This window comes from Rosa chinensis, chromosome 4 (genome assembly GCF_002994745.2).
Source record: "Rosa chinensis cultivar Old Blush chromosome 4, RchiOBHm-V2, whole genome shotgun sequence".
In the NCBI taxonomy this organism is placed as follows: Eukaryota; Viridiplantae; Streptophyta; class Magnoliopsida; order Rosales; family Rosaceae; genus Rosa; species Rosa chinensis.
The window spans coordinates 44,919,992-44,942,223 of record NC_037091.1 but is presented as its reverse complement, the minus strand read 5'-3'; the positions used below and the strand labels follow the sequence as shown (position 1 = coordinate 44,942,223).

Below are 22,232 nucleotides of genomic sequence, written 5' to 3'. Positions count from 1 at the left end.
TATGGTTGATGGCCTTCTCGGATGGCATCCCACGGAAAATAGGCAAGATGCTCAATTGTTGTGGCTTGATCTTAAAGTCAACATCTCTATCTGGAAGTACTAAGCATGATGCCATATTGGTCATGGAAGGTCTAGAGAACTCCCTAATAGGTCTTTCCGCCATCTCTCTAACCGGTGATCTAATCGGACTCGGTGAGGGATCTCTTGGAGGTACTCTTGGCCTTGGTGGTGTTCGTGAACGATGCCTTGGTCTTTGTCTAGCAAGTCTTTGCAAAGTACGACCACTTCTCAAATTGATAGGTAGTAACGTGTTGCTCATGCACCTATAAAGAACCACTAGAAAATTAAGCACCTCAATAACCAAATAAACACAAAACATTAACCAAGTTTGCCAACCACAAGATTTGACAACTAATTAATTAGAGGGTGAGAAAAGAAGGAAACTTAACAAGTAGTGAAAAATAAAATTAGAAACTAAACAACTAAACAAAGAAACAAGAAATAAAAGTATGCTAAAAGTGACCCTAAATGCCAATTACCAAGGGATTAAGATCCGAAGACCCTAATCCCCGGCAACGGCGCCATTGACTTGATGCATATGCTCTCGCAAGCGTATGAATCGTATTAAGTAAAGGAAGTATTTGGACCTTAGTTTATCATACCTCGGGGATTAGGTGTTGGACCTAACCAAGATAATTGGCGGTAGGATACTAAAAGCACACAAGAAAAAAAATAAAAGTAAAATAAAAACTATAAACAATCAAGGCACCAAGCCTTGACAATGCTCGGCTTAGCTCACACCAAGCCTATTCAAAGCCGCTAACTTGTAGCCTCAAGATGGGTATATACAAATGAGTCGATTGATTTAATGTTTGAGAGTTGATTTGAACTTAACAAAAAAAATAATAATAAAATGCAAAGCAATTAATAAAAATGCAAGGAAATTAAAATAGAAAAGTGTGAACAATATAATGAGAATGTCGGGTGTTAGGGAGGTTCCTTCACCTAAATCTCATGTGCCGAAAGCTAATCTAATGTAGATGCAAATTTCCTACTTTGGCGGTAGTCGTATCCAAGGCGATTCAAGGCTCAAGGACCGAAATTCCCTTTCATGGTATTCCTACTCCGGTTTAAGGGTCGTAGGAACTCACTTGGCATGAATTAAAGCCGGTTCAAGGGTCTCTAATTCACATCATGAGGCCTAAAGATCGAAGAATTAGACTACTAAGCGACCCACCCGCGCATTCACGCAACGGGTGTACGTAGATCACCATGCTTATAACCCCTCGAATATGAAATTGAAGGTTTCTAGCTTAGGAATTAGAGGGGGTCATGCATCTAACTCCATCCTAGACATGCTCGAAATACACACCCTAGAGTTGACTAGGCTCCTAGACATGCATTTTAACCCAACAAAACTAGATATAAGCATCTATCATATGAAAATTGCATCATTAATTACATTAAAATAAGCATATTTTACACAAGATTTGGACTAGGGCACACAACCCTAGCCCCCAACAACAAATCTACTCACTACCCATCATTAAACAAACATCAATATACATAATTTAAAGAGGAACAAAGTGAAGAGAAGTAAGAGTAACAAGAACAAGCCACAAATTGCTATAAAGCAATTATGGCTAGCCTTGATTTATGGCTCCCCACTTTTACCCAAATTTAATGGTGATGAAGTTCTTGATGCCTGGGCTTCCCCTTTGAAATTTGTGGAATTGATGAGAAGATGAGATCTTAGTGAGGTAGATCTTGGTGAGGTGAGATGGATCTTGGTGAGGAAGTGTGAATCTTGGTGAGGGGGGATCTTGGTGAGGTGAAGTGAAAGATGAGAAGAATTGGAGGTGGGGTGGTTTCGGTTGATGAAGGAAAATGGGAATTTGAATCTGGTGGAGGATGGGTCTGATGGGATATATGGGGTGCGGCGGAATTGTGTATCCCTGGTGAGAGGATTGGGGTGAATGGATATATATGGGTCGTGTCTATAATCCCTCATTAATTAAAAACGTGGTCGTTTTGAAGCTAGAGAGAATAAGAGTTGATTAAAGATGGGTGGCTGGCGTCTTCCTCAGAGAGAGGACCAGGGGACGTGTCGTTCACTGGGAGTAGAGGAAGACTATATGATGATGGTGCGGCTGGATAACTTAATTAAGCCAAAAAGAAATGATGGTGCGGCTGGGTAACTTAATTAAGCCAAAAAGAAATGAGGGTGCGGTTGGGTAACTTAATTAAACCAAAAGGAAAAGTAGAAAACAGTGCGCATAGAAATGGGTGCCTTACGGTGAATATTGGCGAGAGATAAGAAAGATATGTGTGCATGAGATTTTCAGTGCGAAAGGGGTTGAGTCGTATAGGTCTATTAGAGAAGAAGAAGTCGTGAAGATGATTGATTCAATCTCTGACGCATCAGCTTCATCTTCTCCTGTTAACCTTACTGAGAAGTTGTTTGCTCTCATGAGCAGTATAATTTTCAGGATTGTTTTCGGGACAAGTTTCCAAGGGAGCGATTTGGAGCATGAAAGATTTCTTCGAGTGCTCCTTGATAGTCGAGATATATATGCTTACAGGCTTCTCATCATGCGCAGCTGAATTCTTTCCTCCATGTGTCGGGTGGATCATAGACAGGATCTCCGGTAAACATAGAGAGTTTGACAGGGTTTCCAGGGAAGTTCATCGCTTTTTTCAGCAACATTGATGATCATCTCAGGCCTGGGAGGACACAACAGGAGCATGAAGATATAGTTGATGTGCTGCTTAAAATGGTCAAGACGCAAACTGAGATTGGAGCTGCTCAGCTTGGTCATAATAACATCAATGCAGTTCTCTTGGTAAGCTGCGAACTAATTCAAATCACGGCCTCTTAATTTTTAATTAATGACGAAGTAAGATTAGCTAGGTAAATAGAATCGTCTGTATGTTGTCATGTGTAATTCAAAACTAAATGATTTTGTTTCAAACATCGTACTAGTGTGGACAATTATTTGCGTCATAATTAGATCCAATTGGAACCCATATGCCCAATATAACTCACTCTGTACTATATAAAACTTGGGCATCCCAATCGAATCTATTTGATTATCTTAAAAAAAAAAATCGAATCTACTTGTTTGCCTCAATTAGCTAGTTGTCTATAAGTAGACTGAACTCAAGATCACAACCAATATGATTATGAACCCTTTAATGTTGATCACTAAGAGCCATGTATACTTTTCAATAAAAATTTTACTCAGTTGAACTTAATAGGTATTCTATTTTAATTCAAAATTAGAGAATAATGAGGAAGTTGGAATGAGTTTAACTGAGTAGGTAAACAAGATTTTATCACTAATGATCTATATATAGTTATATGCATGATGGTTTTTCTAGTCCGACCAAACCATGCCATACTCTATGAGTCTATGTTAAAAGTTGTCTTCATGCATGTTATATTGCCGATTGATTTTGAGTTGAATGTTAGTTCAACTTTAATAGATTTAATATTTTAATAATTAGTTAATTACTATGGTATTTGTGAATCAGGATTTGTTTTTAGGAGGAGTAGACACCACTGCAACTGCCATGGTTTGGGCAATGGCAGAGCTAGCTACGAATATAAGAGTGATGAAGAAAGCACAGGAAGAAATTAGAAACTGCATTGGAAATAAAGGAAAAGCCACTGAAATTGATACAGAGCAGCTGCAGTACCTCAAGATGATAGTGAAAGAAACACTTCGACAACATCCATCAGGTCCCCTACTTCTTCCAAGAGAAACCATGTCCCACTTCAAAGTCCTCAGCAATGATGTTGACCCCAAAACAACAATCCTTGTTAATGATTGGGCAATCTCACGAGATCCAGAATTTTGGAACAACCCAGAAACGTTCATTCCGGAAAGATTTGATGATAGGTCTGTTGATTTTAAAGGGCAACACTTTGACTTCTTGCCGTTTGGAGCTGGTCGAAGAATCTGTCCAGGGATTTTATATGGCAGCGACGGCAATGGAGCTTGTACTTGCCAAATTGTTGTGCTGCTTTGATTGGAAAGTGCCTGATGGAATGAATGAGGAAGATATCAAGATGGAAGAAATAACCCATGGGGTAACTATTTGCTTGAAAAATCCTCTCAACCTTGTCCCTATGAGATATTCTTGTTAGAAATTATGATCGTGAAATAAAAGTTTTGGATTGAACGGGTAACATCTTGAGAGAGGGGCTTCCTCTTATCTTTAGAGTTTTCAACACTTTATTTCACATTGAGAGTTCACCGTCGATCAGCTCCAATCTCACCACCCACATCCATGTTTTCTACCTCCCTCCCTTCCAAATGCCCTCTCACCCTCACCCATAATTATTAGCCCCTTGTACACCCTCTGTGGTGGTTGCACACCAAATGTGGTGTTCATATATAGACGTTCTAATTACTCCTTTGAAAGTACTAGAATGGCCTAGAGAGGGGGGGGGGGGGGGGGGGGGGGTTGTGAATAGGCAATATTCTGGGATGTTCGTACAAAACCGAAACTAATCTCAAGGATTGTAATAAGATTGCTATCCCAATACAATGAGAAATTGAACAAGCAGAAATCAACATATCAAGCAAACACACAGATAAGAACCAAACAAAAACACAGGAGCTGTTTGCGCAGTAAAAATCCTCAAAGTGAGGTAAACTGCGTGGCCTTAACTCTCGAAAGGCCAAGTGCTCAAGCACACACTGTGTGATAGTTAGTCAAATTACAAAGTAGACTTACAACCTCTTGGATAACTCTGGACTCGGTTACCTCTAGCTATACGCATTCTAGCCGGTTGAACTACTTCACCTCAATTTGCTTACTGCCCTTGTGCTTCACACGTCTCAACTCGTCGATCTTCAAATCTTGATTGTGCTTGAAACCTAACTAAACTCGTAGGACTTCCAAGACATAAGAATGATATGGATGACGTATGAATTCTTGACTCACTAATTCACTTAGACATGGAACAAATGAATTAATGAGCAAAAACCCGCTTTGCCTTCTGGAACCAAGAACCCTTTTTAATTATGCAAAGCTCAACACATGAAACCTAATGCAAAACCTATATATGCATCAAGAGCGGACTCCCCTAAAACAATTAGGGTGTGATAAAGACTAATTAAAGTAGATTGATATCTAATAGGAATCTAATTTCCTAAAAGATAACAAAACGATTTTTATCCTAGATAAAACAGATACATGCTTTAATCAGTAAAGGACTAAATCAGTGACTTAAAAACTGAAATAAAAACTTGATGACTTTCCTTTAACACATGACGCATCGACAACGTACACTGAGGGAATACTAAACAGATGACCTTAGGATTGAAGCATAGCTAACAATCCTGGAACTCAACCATGCACAATGTAATGAATGAACCTTACCACAAACTTCCATACGAGTCAGTAGGATCTTGTCTTGCGTTACACGCCTTGAACTTTAATTCCAATTATTATCATTGATCATTCTTTTCACACACTCTCTTAAGCTAGAACTCTCTAGTTTTGTATAAAGGGAATGCCAACATACAAGTTCTAACATCCTTGATTGATTTCTTGTCTTTTCCTTATCAATTTATCCAAAAAATTTCAGATCTTTACCCTCCATGACCCAACACCTCATATCATTTCTCCACTACCTCAGCTTCCATGAAAGTTCTCCTGGCTACCTTATAAAAGTGAAAATAAATTACCTAAGCAAATATTGTTGCTCACGCAAGGGTTTCACAACCACCATTCTCCATTCAATAGTTCTTTGCTTTTAACTTATGTCCTTATTCAATGGCCACGACTCCTTCAAGGATGGTGCATCTCTGGCCGGTGAAGAAGAGAAAGTTGGTTTAAGGTGTGGTTTTAGATTCTCCATCCCCTATTTCAGATATGTCTTTTGGGGTATATCAGTTACGGAGTTACTTGGCGGCTTATGGCAACTTGGTGCAGCTTCTGACAGCTTCAAACAGTTGTGATGGCTCCATGCTGTATTTCTTTTAATTTAGGTATTATCACTTTTTAGGTTTAGTTTCCTTCTAGCTCCATTGAATTCAATTGGAAACTGAATTTCCTATGTGTTTATCCTTATGTATGGGCTTATTCATCAGATCTAGTTTAATGTATCTTTTCCAGCCTCTTAGGCTTACCTTGGGTTGGCTTAAACGATCCCCCTATTACCCAAAAAAAAAAAAGTTTTGGGTTAGTAATGAGACATCTCTAAGTCCTACAATTCTATTTCTCATGTTTGTTAGACTTTTTTAATAAATTGCTTGATTCAATTAAAAAAGAAAACTTTTGGTGAAAATTTGAAATAGGTTAATATTTATACACACACACACAGGGGGACTTGTATTTAGAGGGGTCAAGAACACCCCCCCTACCCCCCCCCCCCCCCAAAAAAAAAAAAAAAAAAACAATGATTTCTTGAGATCCATCTTATGCAGTCAGGCCGGGGTATGGGAGTTCACTACAACAAAAATGGTCTTTTAAGACACACAATGTGCGCCGTAGAAAATAACTTTACGGCACAAAGAAGCCTGTCGTAAAAGACCATGTCGTGAAAGACAAATTTCTCTTGTGGCACACAAAATGTGCGCCGTAAAAAATATTTTTTGCACCTCGTAAAACACTCTTTTGTGCATCGTGAAAGATGTTTTACAACTTTTATTTTGTGTGCCATAAAAGACTCTTTTGCGTATCGTAAAAGACCCTTTAGCGTATCGTAAAAGATGGCTTCATTCACACTTCTAATATACAATGCTTTCTATTAAACCCTTTCATTCAAGCATAGTAAACAAAAGCATTCATGTAGTAAATTATATCAATTAAATAACTTCATATTACAAAATCATAGTATAATTAAACTGGTTTTCAAATATAAAACATGCTAGCTAGATTAGAATTGTCTTTAAATTGATTACATGAGTACTTGAAAGGGCTGATTATAGCTCGACAATGACTTTTATCACGAAAAATTCCCCATAAGAAATTTTATGTACTTGGACTTGTAACAGTATCTGCAAGAAAAAAATTCCAGGCAATCGTATTAGGGCCCCAAGTAAACAATTACAATCGGAAGAACACATAGTTTTGTGTGCATGTAACTAAATGCATAAAAACTACTGAAGACACCAACTTCACAATGCAGGAAGTTATCCTAGTTAATTATATTTAAGACACAATAGTTTGTGACTTGGCCCCTAGCCTCCTTGAAACCCTACAAATTTTCTTGCTACAGTTATAATTAAACAATATATTGATGGTAGATAAGCAATGTATCTAAGATATCAATAAACAACCTATCAAATAAAAATTCCCTAAAAGTTATCTAAAAGGCCGAAATCTCTGCAAGAGATGAGGCATTCTATGAGAAAGCTTACTTAGTGAGTCTAAGACTCTAAATGCAGCTGTTAGATGTAAATATCAGCAAATCTATCATTTAAACATAGCAAATTATGTAGATTCATTAAAGTTTGTAAAGTTATAAACCTTTTCCTGGACTGGATATAGGTGAAAAGTTCAAGTATTTGAATGAGTGTGGATATAATTTGTAGGTCAACTTGTTGTTAGAAATTTCAATTATTGTTTCGAAACTTCAATTTCGTCAAGAATCTGACATTTACGAATTTGATATATTTTAGTCAATATTGGTATTTAAAACCTAATTTCGAATATATTAAAGATATTATTCCTACAAAGTGTTAGCATTAAAGCCACCCTCAAGTGCAAGAGATACAAGTTATAGAATAGGGGATTAAGTAAGGATGTCGAACCCACGAGGATTGGTAAATCCTTTCCTAGCTAGGGAAAACCTAAGGAAAAACTAGAAGAATATGCAAATGTACAAATATCACAAACAAAGGCTCACAAGTGAACCAAAGTTCATGGTGAGTATGTGCAAGATGGTGTGTAGAGATTTGATTTTGATTTTGAGATTGGTTTCTATTCAAATTGAAATAATGAAAGCAAGTAATACAAACTAAGCTAAACAAAACAAGTTGTTATCAAATGGATGGGAGTTAGGGCATCGGGTTTCACCTTTTGCCTCCCTTGCAAGCACTAAAGCAATTGAATATGAATGATGCAAAGCTAATTGTCCAACTACCCTCTTAGCATCCGGATATGACTACTAAGGCTTAAACCCCTTTCATTTATTAACTCTAACAGGATAAGTCTAGAGCTAACTACCTAGAGGCAAATTCAATTACCGGATATGTCTCAATCCTTTGCCCCTAAATGCATAAAGCTTAGAGTTTAGGTAACCAAGCAAGCAAACCAATCCTATCTCTAGGTGATTTTAACTCACTACCCTCACATGCACACATGGTGTGCTTTCATGCTCCCTTTTTGCCTAAAGGTAATCAAACTCTAGGAAAAACTTCATGTCATGGCAAACACATAACTCAAATTGATCAAGTCTAAGTAATGAATTCAACTATTGACTTAGCATGTGAGAATGACAACATGAATTTGCATCAATTTATAAACAAAAGCATCAGTACAAGCAAGTTTGGCTAGGGCTTTCAACTCTAGCCCCAACTAGTTCACTACTCACACCTAGCTAGATACACAACCTTCAACATTCTATTAAACATCAAATACATAAAGAGATAGGGAGTAAATGGTGACTATTGATAATGCCGAAAGAGGTGGTGGAGATGGGTCTCCAAGAACATGATGTGGTGGTAGTCATCTCCTTCTCCTTACTCCAAGCTCTTGATATTGGTAAGAATAGTAAAATTTGGAATCTCTAAGGTGAGTTGTGGTGTTGAGTGGTGGAGGAAATGGAGGTTGTAGTGGTGGAAATAGATCTTGGATAGGATGAAGATGATTGAATGGAGTCAAGAATTCTGAATAATTCATCTTTGGCCTCTCTTTGATCAGCTATGTGTGTCCTCTTTAGTCCCAAAGTGTGCAAGAGATGCTCTTACACCATTGTCCCCAAAATGGTCCCAAATTTGCAAGGTGACAAAAGGACAAGGTGTATAGAGATATTTGAATTTCAAGTGATTGGAGATTCTCACAACCATGGTCCTCCTTTGCTGGAGAAAGGACTCTCCATGAGTGGTGGCTTGCCAGAAAAGTCGTCGAAAAAGTTTGCCGGAAAAGTCGATTTGCAATTTTCTTCCAATCTCCGTGTCTTCTTCCCCTAACTTCAAATCTCCGCATTTCAAGCCTCAAATAGTCATTTTATTCTCAATGCAAGGTTTCCTACAAATAAAAGGAAATGGATTAAAAAGGGTAAAATAGCATGGAAGACAAATCAATTTTCATAATTATGGGGCACAATTGCATAAGTAATTTGTGACTCAACACAAAACATTAGTAAAGGGTCAATATCATGTAGAAAGCTACAAGTGAGATGAGAATCATATGCTGACCACCCAAATTTTTTTTTGTTTTCGACACCCTCCTTGTAGATTGTTCGTTGTATCCCAAAGGCTTCTAGATCCAGAGATTGATCCACTAGGGGCCCGGACAAACCAACATAGCATTGCAGCCCCTCTATAGCACTTTTATAATTCAATAAATAACACTAAACCAACCTAGTGCTTGAACGCAGAACGTGAGAGTTCCACATCTTGAACGTTCTCATAGAAGACCCATTGCATCCACTAAAGTATTTACCATGGTTCCATGCCCACTGTTTAGTTCATGTGTTCAAGTCTTTTGTAGTTTTGTCCCAATTTCTCTGTCTCTTTCCTCTACTTGATCAATTATTGTTTAGTTCATGGACTCAAGTCTTTCATACTTTTGTCCCAATTTCTCTTTCTCTTATCTTATCTTAATCAATTACTAACATGTGTTATGCCATAAGTTAAACAATTAGGATAAAAAAGAGGTTAGTTTAGCCGAAAAAAAAAAAAACAAAACAAAAAATGGACATTTTTTTTTGACGACAAGCTATATTAAATAAAATTAAAGAGTACATGGAGTGATGCAAAAGCATCGAAAGAAAAATAATAAAGCATAGCAAGATGCACAAATGCATCTATAATATAGAAAAACTATAAAGGATAACAAGATGCACAGACGCATCTAGAATGAAAGGTAACCAGGATGTGACTTGATGACGAACACCATCGTTGCACTGCATATGTCACGAGAGCAGTGAAAATATAGTAGTAACCGTAACTGTAACCAGTGATATGATCACCTAAGAGAGCTAATTCACTCACCGAGAGTTCGAAAGTAACCGAGTGTGTCAAAAACTCAAAAATTAGCAAACGAATTCCCAAGAACCAGAGCCAATACCAGATCAATATGAGTAGCTGTCTTGGATTCAAGATCCGGATTTGAAAGCTACCCGGGTCCCAAATACGGATCCAAATCCGGCCCGCAGCCAAAATCAAGTCTACCAAGGCAAACTTGACCAAGACCCAGGCCCAACTTATCCTAATCTGGGCACCCAAAACCTTGGGAACGCTAGCTTCAGCCTTTCTCTGGACACCCAAGCGTCTGGGCATCCATCCAGCTCTGCGTCGCCACCCCAGCAAGCCACCCTGCCGCGGTCTGATGAAGCCAAGCTGACACCAGAATAATAATCCGGGAACAACCTGAGGGCCCAAACGCCAATCCTCCTATCCGTATGCCCCAAAGAACTCGACCGCAGTTGTAACCAAGGCCACCGCCGGAAAGGATCTGAACGCAGGATCTCCTTCCACCGCCGCCGCGACCTATCGGCACCCACATATCGAAATGCCACCATCAAAGAGGATCTGAAATCAGTGCCTCTATCCATGACAAAATAGGGATCCCATATCTGGTTTGGATCCACCAGACCAAGGCGCCGCCTACCATCATCTCTGAAACAAGGAGCAGCAGCGGTACGACCCAATCCCTGAGGGAATGAATCCCATCTCCAAAACGATGAGATTAGGATGCAGCAACCCCAAGGCTGAAAATAAGAGATTCTCGAATCCAAAGGACTCGACAGCCAAGGACCTTGAGCGCCATCATCGCAGGCCAAGGAAATCAGACGACGAAACCCTAAGGTTAGCCGCCGCAAAGGGGAGAGAGCGAGAGCTCTCATCAAGGTTTTTTAACAAACAAACAAAAAATGGGCATAGGTTCAAGTCTTTCGTAATTTTGTCTCAATTTATGTGTCTCTTTCCCCGTCTTAATCAATTATTGACATGTGTTATGCCACCTTAACATAAGTTAAACAATTAGGACAAAAAAGTTGTCGGTTTAGCCTAATAAATAAAAATACTAAATTGGCATAGGATAAAGAAGAGTGGAGGAAAAAAAAAGAAAAGACAAGTTAAATAGCGACTTAACTCACTATTCTCTAGTCAAACACGTGTAGTTGTGGAATTATACACAAACCATGATCCACTGATTTTCCAGAGTTATAGTCACACGAAGGAGATGGATCAAATATCAAACTGACAAATCACATAGATAGTTTGCATACTTCTCCATTTTCAATCTATGAAATTCTTGATCCTTGTGTAGTCTTTCGATTTCAAGCAAACGTCTAAAGAATCCACATGATAATTAGATATGGACATGAGATGCAAAAGAATCTGAAAATTGAAATCGATTAAGCCCTTTAGATATAACAGTTTCTTCCACCATGAGCAAAAGATAAAGAAAGAGCAGACCGGATGTTACGAATATGTGCTTTAGAGGTTGAAAACTATAAATTGTAAAATTCATAGGACTATGTTTGTATCATTGTATGGTGTTGTAGATGCGGGCAAATTTTTAAATATTTGCGATATTCCTGATATATTCCCCGATATCTCAATTTTTCGACGGACCGATATATCTTTGGGTGTAAATATCTTATCTTCTACCGTTTCTGCGAAATTTCTCCGACATCGTCAAATATCCCCAATATATTAGATATTTGCGATATATCCCCGATAAAGTGAAGAAATATCTGTAAAATTTGAGGTAAAAAAAAAAACTCAGTAATTCTCTAAATGAAAATCTGTGTGAAAAAAGATCTCCTCAAGGCAAATCTGAGTGAAGAGAAATCCCCTCAAGGTGAATCTAGGTGAGTAGAAAATCCCCTCAAGGCGAATCTAGGTGAGGAGAAATAACCTCAAGGCGATTTTGGGTGAGAAGAAATAACCTCAAGGCGATTTTGGGTGAGAAGTAATTCACTACAGCAACTCCAGATAGTTCTGATGATGGTGGAGAGGGTGGAAGCAGAACACGTGGTGGAGGTGAAAGATATGAATATGGACAATCTTCTGTGGATGGAGGATTCCAATTTACCTATGAAGGTAATTTTGATCATACCACCCAAGATGAAGACCACGGAGTGAGAACAGCTGGTCATGGTGCTCAAGAGAAGACCCGATATGGAAGGAGGACTAGAGGTGCAACTGATGATCAAAGTACCCCATCTGATGTTTCTTCAATTGCCTTAAGTTTTGACTCTATCAGTTTAAGCACAGAGCGCAGTGGGATCTCAAATGAATCTCATGAAGGCAACAATTAATTTGGTTATGATGCTTATGGATATAATCAATATGGAGAAGTATATGATCAGTCATCCAATTGGTTCATCCTTATTATCCCCTTATAGGGGAAATAGTCGGCAGCTCTAAAGAGATCTATAACTATCATGTTCATCACTACAATTCGCACTATATGGGCCATATGTCTTGGTCTGATTATTGCATTTTCGTAGACCAGCGAGCGGCTTTTCAACTGCCTAGAGTCTCTTTTTGGATGTAGATGAAGTTGACATTCATATGTAATTCTAAATTTCTAATAAATTGACTTTTTTCAAAAACGATATATTTTTCTCCTCTATCCCTAATATATCCCCGATATTTTCGATATCTTCCTTTTTTAAAGTACTGATAAATATGAAGATACCGATATTTAAAACTTTGGATGCGGATTCCAAATGGATCTCATATGGTTTCCAGAGAGATAGGACGGAGACACAGACACAATTTTTTATTGCAAAAGTCTAAAATAAATAGAAAGGTTAATGGAGATAGATTGTGTTAGGTTGTCTTAGGTGCCATAGCATGTGTCACGCATTATTCCCTCAAAATAAGACAAGGACTGTCGGCCCGTGTGACTACATATGAATCTCAAATGGATCTCATAGATCTTTTTTTTTGAAACGATGGATCTCATAGATCTTTAAGAAAGAGAGGATGGAGACGGAAAGGTAATTTTTTATTGCAAAAGACTAAAATAAACAAAAAGGTTAGTGGAGGACTCTCTCAGCCTGTGTGACTACTATTCCCCAGTGAGATTGAGATTCAGGGTAAGAAACTAGAGGTCATCTGAAGACCACAGAAAGATTTTTATCCTCTCTGTCCTTACTCCCGTTGCCGGAGGAGTAGTGAATAAGGTGGCTTTACTTGCTACTGATCAATTAAGACTCGAAATTATCTGCTGTTTCCACAAAGAGCTAAATAAGCTCAAAGAATCCTCAACTCTAATTGGAAATATAATCCATGATGCTGCTCACAAACTTGAAGATGGGGATCTGCGGGCAAGGGCCGAGTGGATGAAGAGACTTATAAGCGTACCTTATAATGCAGAAGATATCCTCAATATGAAGTTTATCAATCAGCTTCTTCTGGAACAATCTTCTTGTATTTCATCTCAAGATGGCACGCAAGATTCACAACATCAATACATCCTTGGATGATCTCTACAAGCAAGCAGCTGGCGTGGGACTCGTCAGATCAAATGGAGGTGCAGCAACAATTGAAGGTAGGCGGGACCGCGGGACCTAGGATTGAAATATCTGCAGATATTTCTGATATATCGCCCAATATCTCTATTTTTCGACGAACCGATATATTTTAGGGGTTAATATCTTATTTTCTATCGTTTCTTCCAAAATTTCTTCTACATCGTTCAATATTTCTGATATATTAGATATTTAGAATATATCATCAATAAAGTGAAGAAATATTTGTAAAATTTGATAAAAAAAAAATATAAAATAGAAAAAACTCAGTAATTCTCTAAACACAAATTTGTGTGAAGAGAGATCTCCTCAAGAGAAATCTGGGTGAGGACAAATCCCCTCAAGGAGAGTTCAGGTGAGGAGAAATACACTCAAAGTTATTCTGTGTGAGAAGTAATTCTCTAAATGCAAATCTGTGTGAGGGGAGATCTCTTCAAAGCGAATATGGGTGAGGATAAATCCCCTCAAGGTGAATCCAATGAGGAGAAATACCCTCAAGGTGATTATGTGTGAGAAGTAATTCTCTAAATACAAATCTGTGTGAGGAGAAATCTCTTCAAAGCTAATATGGGTGAGGACTGAGGAGAAATATGCTCAAAGCGAATTTGGGTGAGGAGTATTTGGCTATGACCTCAAATGAGTCTTATGAAGGCAACAATTAATTTGGCTATAACGCTTATGGATATAATCAATATGGAGAAGTATATGATTAGTGATCCAGTTGAATTCATCCTTATTATTTCCTTATATTAAAAACAGTTTGCAGCTCTAAAGGGATCTATAACTATCATGTTCATCACTACAATTCGTACTATATGGGTTATATGTCTTAGTCTTATTATTGCATTTTTGTAGAGCAGCGAGCGGCTTTCAAACCACCTAGAGTCTTTTTTTTTAATGTAGATGAAGTTGACATTCATATGTCTTTATATGTAATTTCAATAAATTGACTCTTTTAAAAAAGATATATTTTCTTTTATATCCCTGATATTTCTGATATCTTCCTTTTTCAAAGTTCTGATAGATTTATAGATACAAATATTTTAATCCTTGGGCGGGACAAGGAAACAACGTCATTCCCATAGAAAAATGAATTCACCCGAAAAGATGCGAAAATTGTTGGAAGGGATCAAGTTGTGTTAGATATAATTGCATCCTTGATTGACTCCAACAATCAAGAAAATATTCCTTCAATGATGGGTATTGTAGGATTAGGAGGCTTAGGTAAAACAACTTTTGCTCGCTCAGTTACCAACCTACTGAAAGAAGGTGAAATGAAAAAGTACTTTAACAGGTAAAAAAGTAGAGAAAGGAAAAAGTTGAGGTGGGTGATTGTAGAAGAAAGAGAGAGAAACCATGGATCTGTTTCGATTCCAAGGTGATTTGGAGAGCTTGAGTGATTTTCCAGCTTTGGAGGAGGAGGAGGAGGTGATATAATAGGAGTGGGTGATAGTCATTTTGAAAAAAAAATGGAGAGAGGAAAAAAAGAATTATCTAAATAAATAAATAAATAATTTTAAGGACAGATTAGTCTGGGTTATTTTGGTCATTTCCTCCTTTATTTTTCTCCACACACTTGCCATGTCAATTTTTTAACGGAGATGTCATAGAAATTTGACGGAGGTATGTCGTTAATGGCAACATAAGACTCCAGGTATTACACTGATAGCTTTGTGAGTCTGGATATCAAACTGGCAGGTGCAACAATAATCGAGAGACTGTTGGTGCATTTTTCTCAAAATAAAATGTTAATTCAATAAGAGAGAATTTTTCGAGCAATACCTGAACTAAAGGTCACTGTGGATTAACGTGCCTCACTTTATAACTACACTTTAATACTTGGACTATAAAATCTGACTACATTTAAATACTCGCCGTTAATAACACCGTTAACCTTATGTCATTATTCAATTTTTAAAGGGTAGTTTGATATTCTCTCCTCTCTCTCTCTCCCTGGACTATAAAATCTGACTACATTTAAATACTCGCCGTTAATAACACCGTTAACCTTATGTCATTATTCAATTTTTAAAGGGTAGTTTGATATTCTCTCCTCTCTCTCTCTCTCTCTCTCTCTCTCTCTCTCTCTCTCTCTCTCTCTCTCTCTCTCTCTCTCTCTCTCTCTCTCTCTCTCTCTCTCTCTCTCTCTCTCTCTCTCTCTCTCTTCCTTCCTTCCTTCCCCAGCCGAGTCGACTGAGCAAGTCACCACCATCTCTGTCACCTCAAAGACGCCAAGTTCACCACTATCTCCTTCGCCAAGGCTGCCGCCGCTCTGGCGTCAAATCTAATCTTCTAGGCCGTGGAAACAACCTTAGCTTCATGCTCCACTTCAAGCCTCAATTTGGGGCTTTTCCATCAAGAAGTCGCCATAGTCCTCAACATTGGATAAAGATGCTGCGTTGGTAGGAAGGCGTCGTTTTGGTGGAGAATTTGTCTATTAAGATCATGGAGGGACCGGTCATGGAGGGATTTTTCCTAGGAATTGAAGATTACTATTTTGCGGGGTGTAGCCACTCTGTTTTTCAGTATGGTGGTGTCGTCGAGGACTTTGATGCCATGAGGAATTGGGCCATACTGAGCTTCCAATGGGGAGTGAGGGTTCCGGCGAAGTTGAAGTGTTATGTCCCAAACTTAAATTTATAAGTTTACTAGTCTTTCGGACGGTAAACGACGTTTACTTTTACTTTTGACTCTGTTTCGATCTTTTAGGGGCCCATTAGTACTAGCTTAATGTGATAGTATTAAATAGTATGAGAGATTAAGAGATGTGATATGAGAAGATCAAAGAAATTGTAGAGATTATACAACAATAGAGTGGTTATAAATTATGAATATAACAAAAACCATACCGACCAATTCAATAAACTTCGTGCGCAACTCTTCACCTGTATTAAGCAGTACCAGTCAATGTTTTCAAAGGCGATTTTGAGGCAAGCCCGGGACGTGCTTCGGTGTGAGGCCACCGGAAAAAGCCTCGCCGGTCTAAACTGAGGCTTGCTGCTGGAAAAGCGTCCGCCCAGGTGTCGGGGCGGCCATTTTTGTTGAAGGCGAGGTCTGATGTGGCGGGAGGCGGAAGGAAGAAGATGGAATAGCGTGTATTTTTGTTTCTCCTTTCCTTCAGCCAAAATGACGTCGTTTTATACAGGTCCCTTTTCTGAAAATTTCTTTGGGCCAATCCAATATAGGTAGGTAACATGCAAAAGATAATTGCCCATTTACATATTCAAAGCCAAAAGCCCAAACAATTCAATAATCTGATAATATATTTATTTGTTTATATTTTTATATATTTGCATATAATTTATAAATGTAATATATTAGAATAATATTTGCGGGAAAACTAGTCGCCTCATTGCTTTGAGGCACTCGCCTCGCGAGGCACTAATAAGACGCCTTCGCTTTCGAATTTGAAAACATTGGTACCAGTCATCATTTCTCAGTTATTTAAGAAGTCTTCACAACAAGAAATCAGATATGATACTGCAAGATAATGTGACTACAAATAATTTCCACCCACTCATAATTTCCAATTTTCCAGGTGAAATTCGCAAGTCTTATATGTGGGTCACATATTTGGACAAAAAAAAAATAGTTATTCAATTATGAATTATGCAGATGGTGTGCTTGCTCAGTTAGGACTTGGGAGCAGCAGCTCTTATATATACACGACCGACTTAGAAATTAAGAAACATCAAGGTAATCACAAAAGCTCCGTTAATGGCTGACAACACCGTCCCACTAATCTTATGGATTCCATTTCTCCTCCTTCTCCCTTTACTACTGCTTTTACTGAGAAAGCAGATCAATAAGCCACAAAAGCACTTCCCACCAAGCCCTCCTAAGCTTCCCATTATAGGCAACCTCCACCAGTTTACTCAATCTGGTTCATCACTTCATCAAAACCTATGGAGACTATCACAGAAATACGGACCACTCATGCTCTTACACATGGGTCGCAGACCTACCCTCATAATCTCTTCAGCTGAAGCAGCAAAACAGACGTTGAAAGATAATGATCTCCACTGTTGCAGTAGACCGGCCTCCTTGGGATCTCGCAGACTCACATTTAACTATCTAGACATAGCATTTTCGCCTTACGGTGAATATTGGCGAGAGATAAGAAAGATATGTGTGCATGAGATTTTCAGTGCGAAAGGGGTTGAGTCGTATAGGTCTATTAGAGAAGAAGAAGTCGTGAAGATGATTGATTCATTCTCTGACGCATCAGCTTCATCTTCTCCTGTTAACCTTACTGAGAAGTTGTTTGCTCTCATGAGCAGTATAATTTTCAGGATTGTTTTCGGGACAAGTTTCCAAGGGAGCGATTTGGAGCATGAAAGATTTCTTCGAGTGCTTCTTGATAGTCGAGATATGCTTACAGGCTTCTCATCATGCGCAGCTGATTTCTTTCCTCCATGTATCGGGTGGATCATAGACAGGGTCTCCGGTAAACATAGAGAGTTTGACAGAGTTTCCAGGGAAGTTCATCGCTTTTTTCAGCAAGCGATTGATGACCATCTCAAACCTGGGAGGACACAACAGGAGCATGAAGATATAGTTGATGTGCTGCTTAAAATGGTCAAGAAGCAAACTGAGATTGGAGCTGCTCATCTCGGTCATAATAACATCAAGGCAGTTCTCTTGGTAAGCTGCGAACTAATTCAAATCACGGCCTCTTAATTTTTAATTAATGACGAAATAAGATTAGCTAGGTACATAGAATCGTCTGTATGTTGTCATGTGTAATCCAAAACTAAATGATTTTGTTTTAAACATCGTACTAGTGTGGACAAGTATTTGCGTCATAATTAGATCCAATTTGAACCCATATGCCCAATATAACTCACTTTGTACTATATAAAACTTGGGCATCCCAATTGAATCTATTTGATTATCTAATAAAAAAAATCGAATCTACTTGTTTGCCTCAATTAGCTAGTTGTCCATAAGTAGACTGAACTCAAGATCACCCTATGAACCCTTTAATGTTGATCACTAAGAGCCATGTATACTTTTCAATAAATATTTTAGTCAGCTGAACTTAATAGGTATTCTATTTTATTTCAAAATTAGAGAATAATGAGGAAGTTGGAATGAGTTTAACTGAGTTGGTAAACGAGATTTTATCACTAATGATCTATATATAGTTATATGCATGATGGTTTTTCTAGTCCGACCAAACCATGCCATACTCTATGAGTCTATGTTAAAAGTTGTCTTCATGTTATATTGCCGATCTTTAATAGATTTAATATTTTAATAATTAGTTAATTACTATGGTATTTGTGAATCAGGATTTGTTTTTAGGAGGAGTAGACACCACTGCAACTGCCATGGTTTGGGCAATGGCAGAGCTAGCTACGAATATAAGAGTGATGAAGAAAGCACAGGAAGAAATTAGAAACTGCATTGGAAATAAAGGAAAAGCCACTGAAATTGATACAGAGCAGCTGCAGTATCTCAAGATGATAGTGAAAGAAACACTTCGACTACATCCCTCAGGTCCCCTACTTCTTCCAAGAGAAACCATGTCCCACTTCAAAGTCCTCAGCTATGATGTTGACCCCAAAACAACAATCTTTGTTAATGATTGGGCAATCTCACGAGATCCAGAATTTTGGAACGACCCAGAAAAGTTCATTCCAGAAAGATTTGATGATAGGTCTGTTGATTTTAAAGGGCAACACTTTGACTTCTTGCCGTTTGGAGCTGGTCGAAGAATCTGTCCAGGGATTTATATGGCAGCGACGACAATGGAGCTTATACTTGCCAAATTGTTGTGCTGCTTTGATTGGAAAGTGCCTGATGGAATGAATGAGGAAGATATCAAGATGGAAGAAACAACCCATGGGGTAACTATTTGCTTGAAAAATCCTCTCAACCTTGTCCCTATGAGATATTCTTGTTAGGAATTATGGTCATAACTCGTGACTTTTCTGCTCGGGTTGATTATCGTTCTGCTTCGTTGGTTCCGTTTTATTGTTCAGGCTAGCAAGCCTACTAGAATGCTGTTTTTTTCTTTTGTATTGTTTCTTCTTGGATGTGGTTTTGGCCTAGTCCCCCACCTCTTGTTACTGTAATCTGATTGTTGCTGTTTATTAGTAATATATCTAGCAAGGGACAGGAGGTGGGCTCCCGGTTGTAGTGGTTCCTCTTGAGGATGTGCGGGTGTCTCGACACCCCTCTTAGACTACAACAAAGGAGTAAATATCGCTTAATTCTCGTTAGTAGTTAAAAAAAAAAAGTAGGGCTTCCTTTTATCTGAGTTTTCAACACTTTCTTTCATATTGAGAGTTCACCATCAGCTCCAATCTCACCACCCACATTCTCTCCTACCACCAACATCCAAAGTTTTCTGCCTCCTTCCTTTCCAAATGCCCCCTACGGCCCTACCCTCTGTTTGGCTCCAAAACCAGTCGCCGTGCAAACTGTCTCTTTTGAGCGTGTGATTGCGCGGGCGTGCCAGCACCGTGGGGTGCAGTCGTCGGGGGAGTCCCTTGACCTGACTTCTTCTTCAAGCGTTGTGGACGAGGAGAGCACCAACCTCGCCACAGGGTTCTTTTCTAGCCTTCCGAGAAAGGACTTCTTGCCTTACGGATAAGGACTTTGGTTGTGATCTCTTCGCGTTCACCGTATCGATACTTAGTGTTGTAGACTAAGCAGAGCAATCACTGGGAAGTTGTGAGAAAGCACGGGTTTTGCTAAAGCGTGACTTTAGCTTCGCTGGGTTGCGAGGGCGTTACCCTTGCTTCGCTGGTTGTATCGGTGGCAGTAGCACTGACAGTCGGCTCGCGAGGAGAGTAGGACTGGAAGCACGGTCGCCGGGTTGATCTGGTGAGGCTGACAGTCGGCTCGCAGGGAGACTAGGACTGGCGCGCGATCACCGGGTTTCAACAAGGTTGAAGGTTTGCTCCGGGGAGGCTTTGTAATCGCTGGGATTGATTGATTTGACAGAGGTCTCCTTCTGTCCTTGAAACCTAGTATTTATAACTAGGGTTTCGACTGTTCCTTGCCATAGAAGGATTATTGATTGAAGTTTCCTATTCAATCTCTGCTACTTGGCTCCAATAAGGTTTCGTTTTCCTTATGGATTACGGAATGGGCGAAGCTGTAACCCAAACCCAAGCAGGCTTATTTTTGGGCCGCAGGTATCGGCCCGCTATGCTAAATCCATTAAAGGATCTTGCCAAAAATACTTTTGGGCTCAAACACCCTCACCCATGATTCCTAGCCCCTTGTACACCCTCCGTGGTGGTTGCACACCTAATGCGGCGTTCATATATAGACGATCAAATTACTCCTTGCTTGATTTCTTGTCTTTTCCTTATCAATTTACCCAAACTTTTTCAGATCTTCAGCCTCCATGACCCAACACCTCATATCATTTCTCCACTCCTCAGATTGCTTCCATGAAATTTCTCATGGCTACCTTTTAAAAGTGAAAATAAATTACTTAGTCAAATATGGTTGCTCACGCATGGGTTTCACAACCACTATTCTCCATTGTAATAATTCTTTGCTTTTAACTTATGTTCTCATTCAATGACCACGACTCCTTCAAGGATGGTGCATCTCTAGCTGGTGAAGAAGAGAAAGTTAGTTTAAGGTGTGGTTTTAGATTCTTCATTCCCTCTTTCAGATATGTCTTTCGGGGTATTTTGGTTACGGAGTTACTCGGCGGATTATGACAACTTGGTGCGGCCTGTGACGGCTTCAAACGGTTTGTGATGGCTCTATGCTGTTTTTCTCAACTTGGTGTTTCTCTCTATTGAATTCAATTGGAAATTGAATTTCCTATGTGTTTATCCTTATGTATGGGCTCATTCATCAGATCTAGTTTAATGTATCTTTTTCAGCCCCTTGGGTTTACAACGGGGTGGCTTAAAAAAATAAACAAATTAGTAATGTGATGTCTCTAAGTTCTAAAATTCTGTTTCTCATGTGGGTATATGTATCACATGGAGTGTTTGATCATATGAGTGAACACCACCAAATTCTCAGCCCACTTACAAAATGAATAATGAGGTTCTGTTCAACTGTTGGCATGGATCTAAATCTACTAGTAGAGAACAATGAGATAGATAGAAATTTAGAATGGTTCTATTTACCTCAATATTCTCCACCATTTGATTTAGATCTAACAACAATCGAGCACAACTGTATAGATTTTTTTTTTTTAATACGTATAGAAAATGGGAGCTTCTATTCATACCTCCAAAATTGGTATTTAGATCTCCCCACTTAATAGACCTCCAACTTACTTTTACAAATAACCAATATGCTATTTACACCTCCCTAATTTTCCCATAATACCCATCATCTAATAATATCAATAAAAACTTTTTTTTTAAGTGTTCTATTCATATACCTCCAAAATCGGTAGTTAGACCTCCATCAATTTTTGAACATTTCACAATATTATATTACTCTTGATACAACTAAGCTTAAAAACAATAAATAATAATAATAATAATAAATAAATAAATAAAAAAGCTTTCAGTTGATAGCTCTCTCTCTCCCTCCACCCCTTCCTTTTCTCATTGCTGTATTTTGTAGGCAT

The 22,232-nt window shown here is 38.7% G+C and overlaps 1 protein-coding gene and 1 pseudogene across 1 annotated transcript; both read left to right on the top strand.

Moving 5' to 3' along the window:
• Positions 1 to 2,636: 2,636 nt before the first annotated feature.
• LOC112200689 lies at positions 2,637 to 4,343 on the top strand (annotated as a pseudogene).
• Positions 4,344 to 17,210: 12,867 nt separating this feature from the next.
• LOC112198434 (cytochrome P450 71B34) lies at positions 17,211 to 19,818 on the top strand. The gene is made up of 2 exons (XM_024339559.2): positions 17,211 to 18,316; positions 18,967 to 19,818. Exons 1-2 carry the CDS (start codon positions 17,390 to 17,392, stop codon positions 19,579 to 19,581), a joined length of 1,542 nt encoding a protein of 513 aa, XP_024195327.1. The 5' UTR covers positions 17,211 to 17,389; the 3' UTR covers positions 19,582 to 19,818.
• The last annotated feature ends 2,414 nt before the right edge of the window (positions 19,819 to 22,232 follow it).

Coding starts and splice junctions, on each gene's coding strand:
- LOC112198434 (XM_024339559.2), top strand. CDS start 17,390: ATGGCTGACAACACCGTCCCACTAATCTTATGGATTCCATTTCTCCTC. Junction 18,317..18,966: donor ACATCAAGGCAGTTCTCTTG/GTAAGCTGCGAA, acceptor TTTGTGAATCAG/GATTTGTTTTTAGGAGGAGT.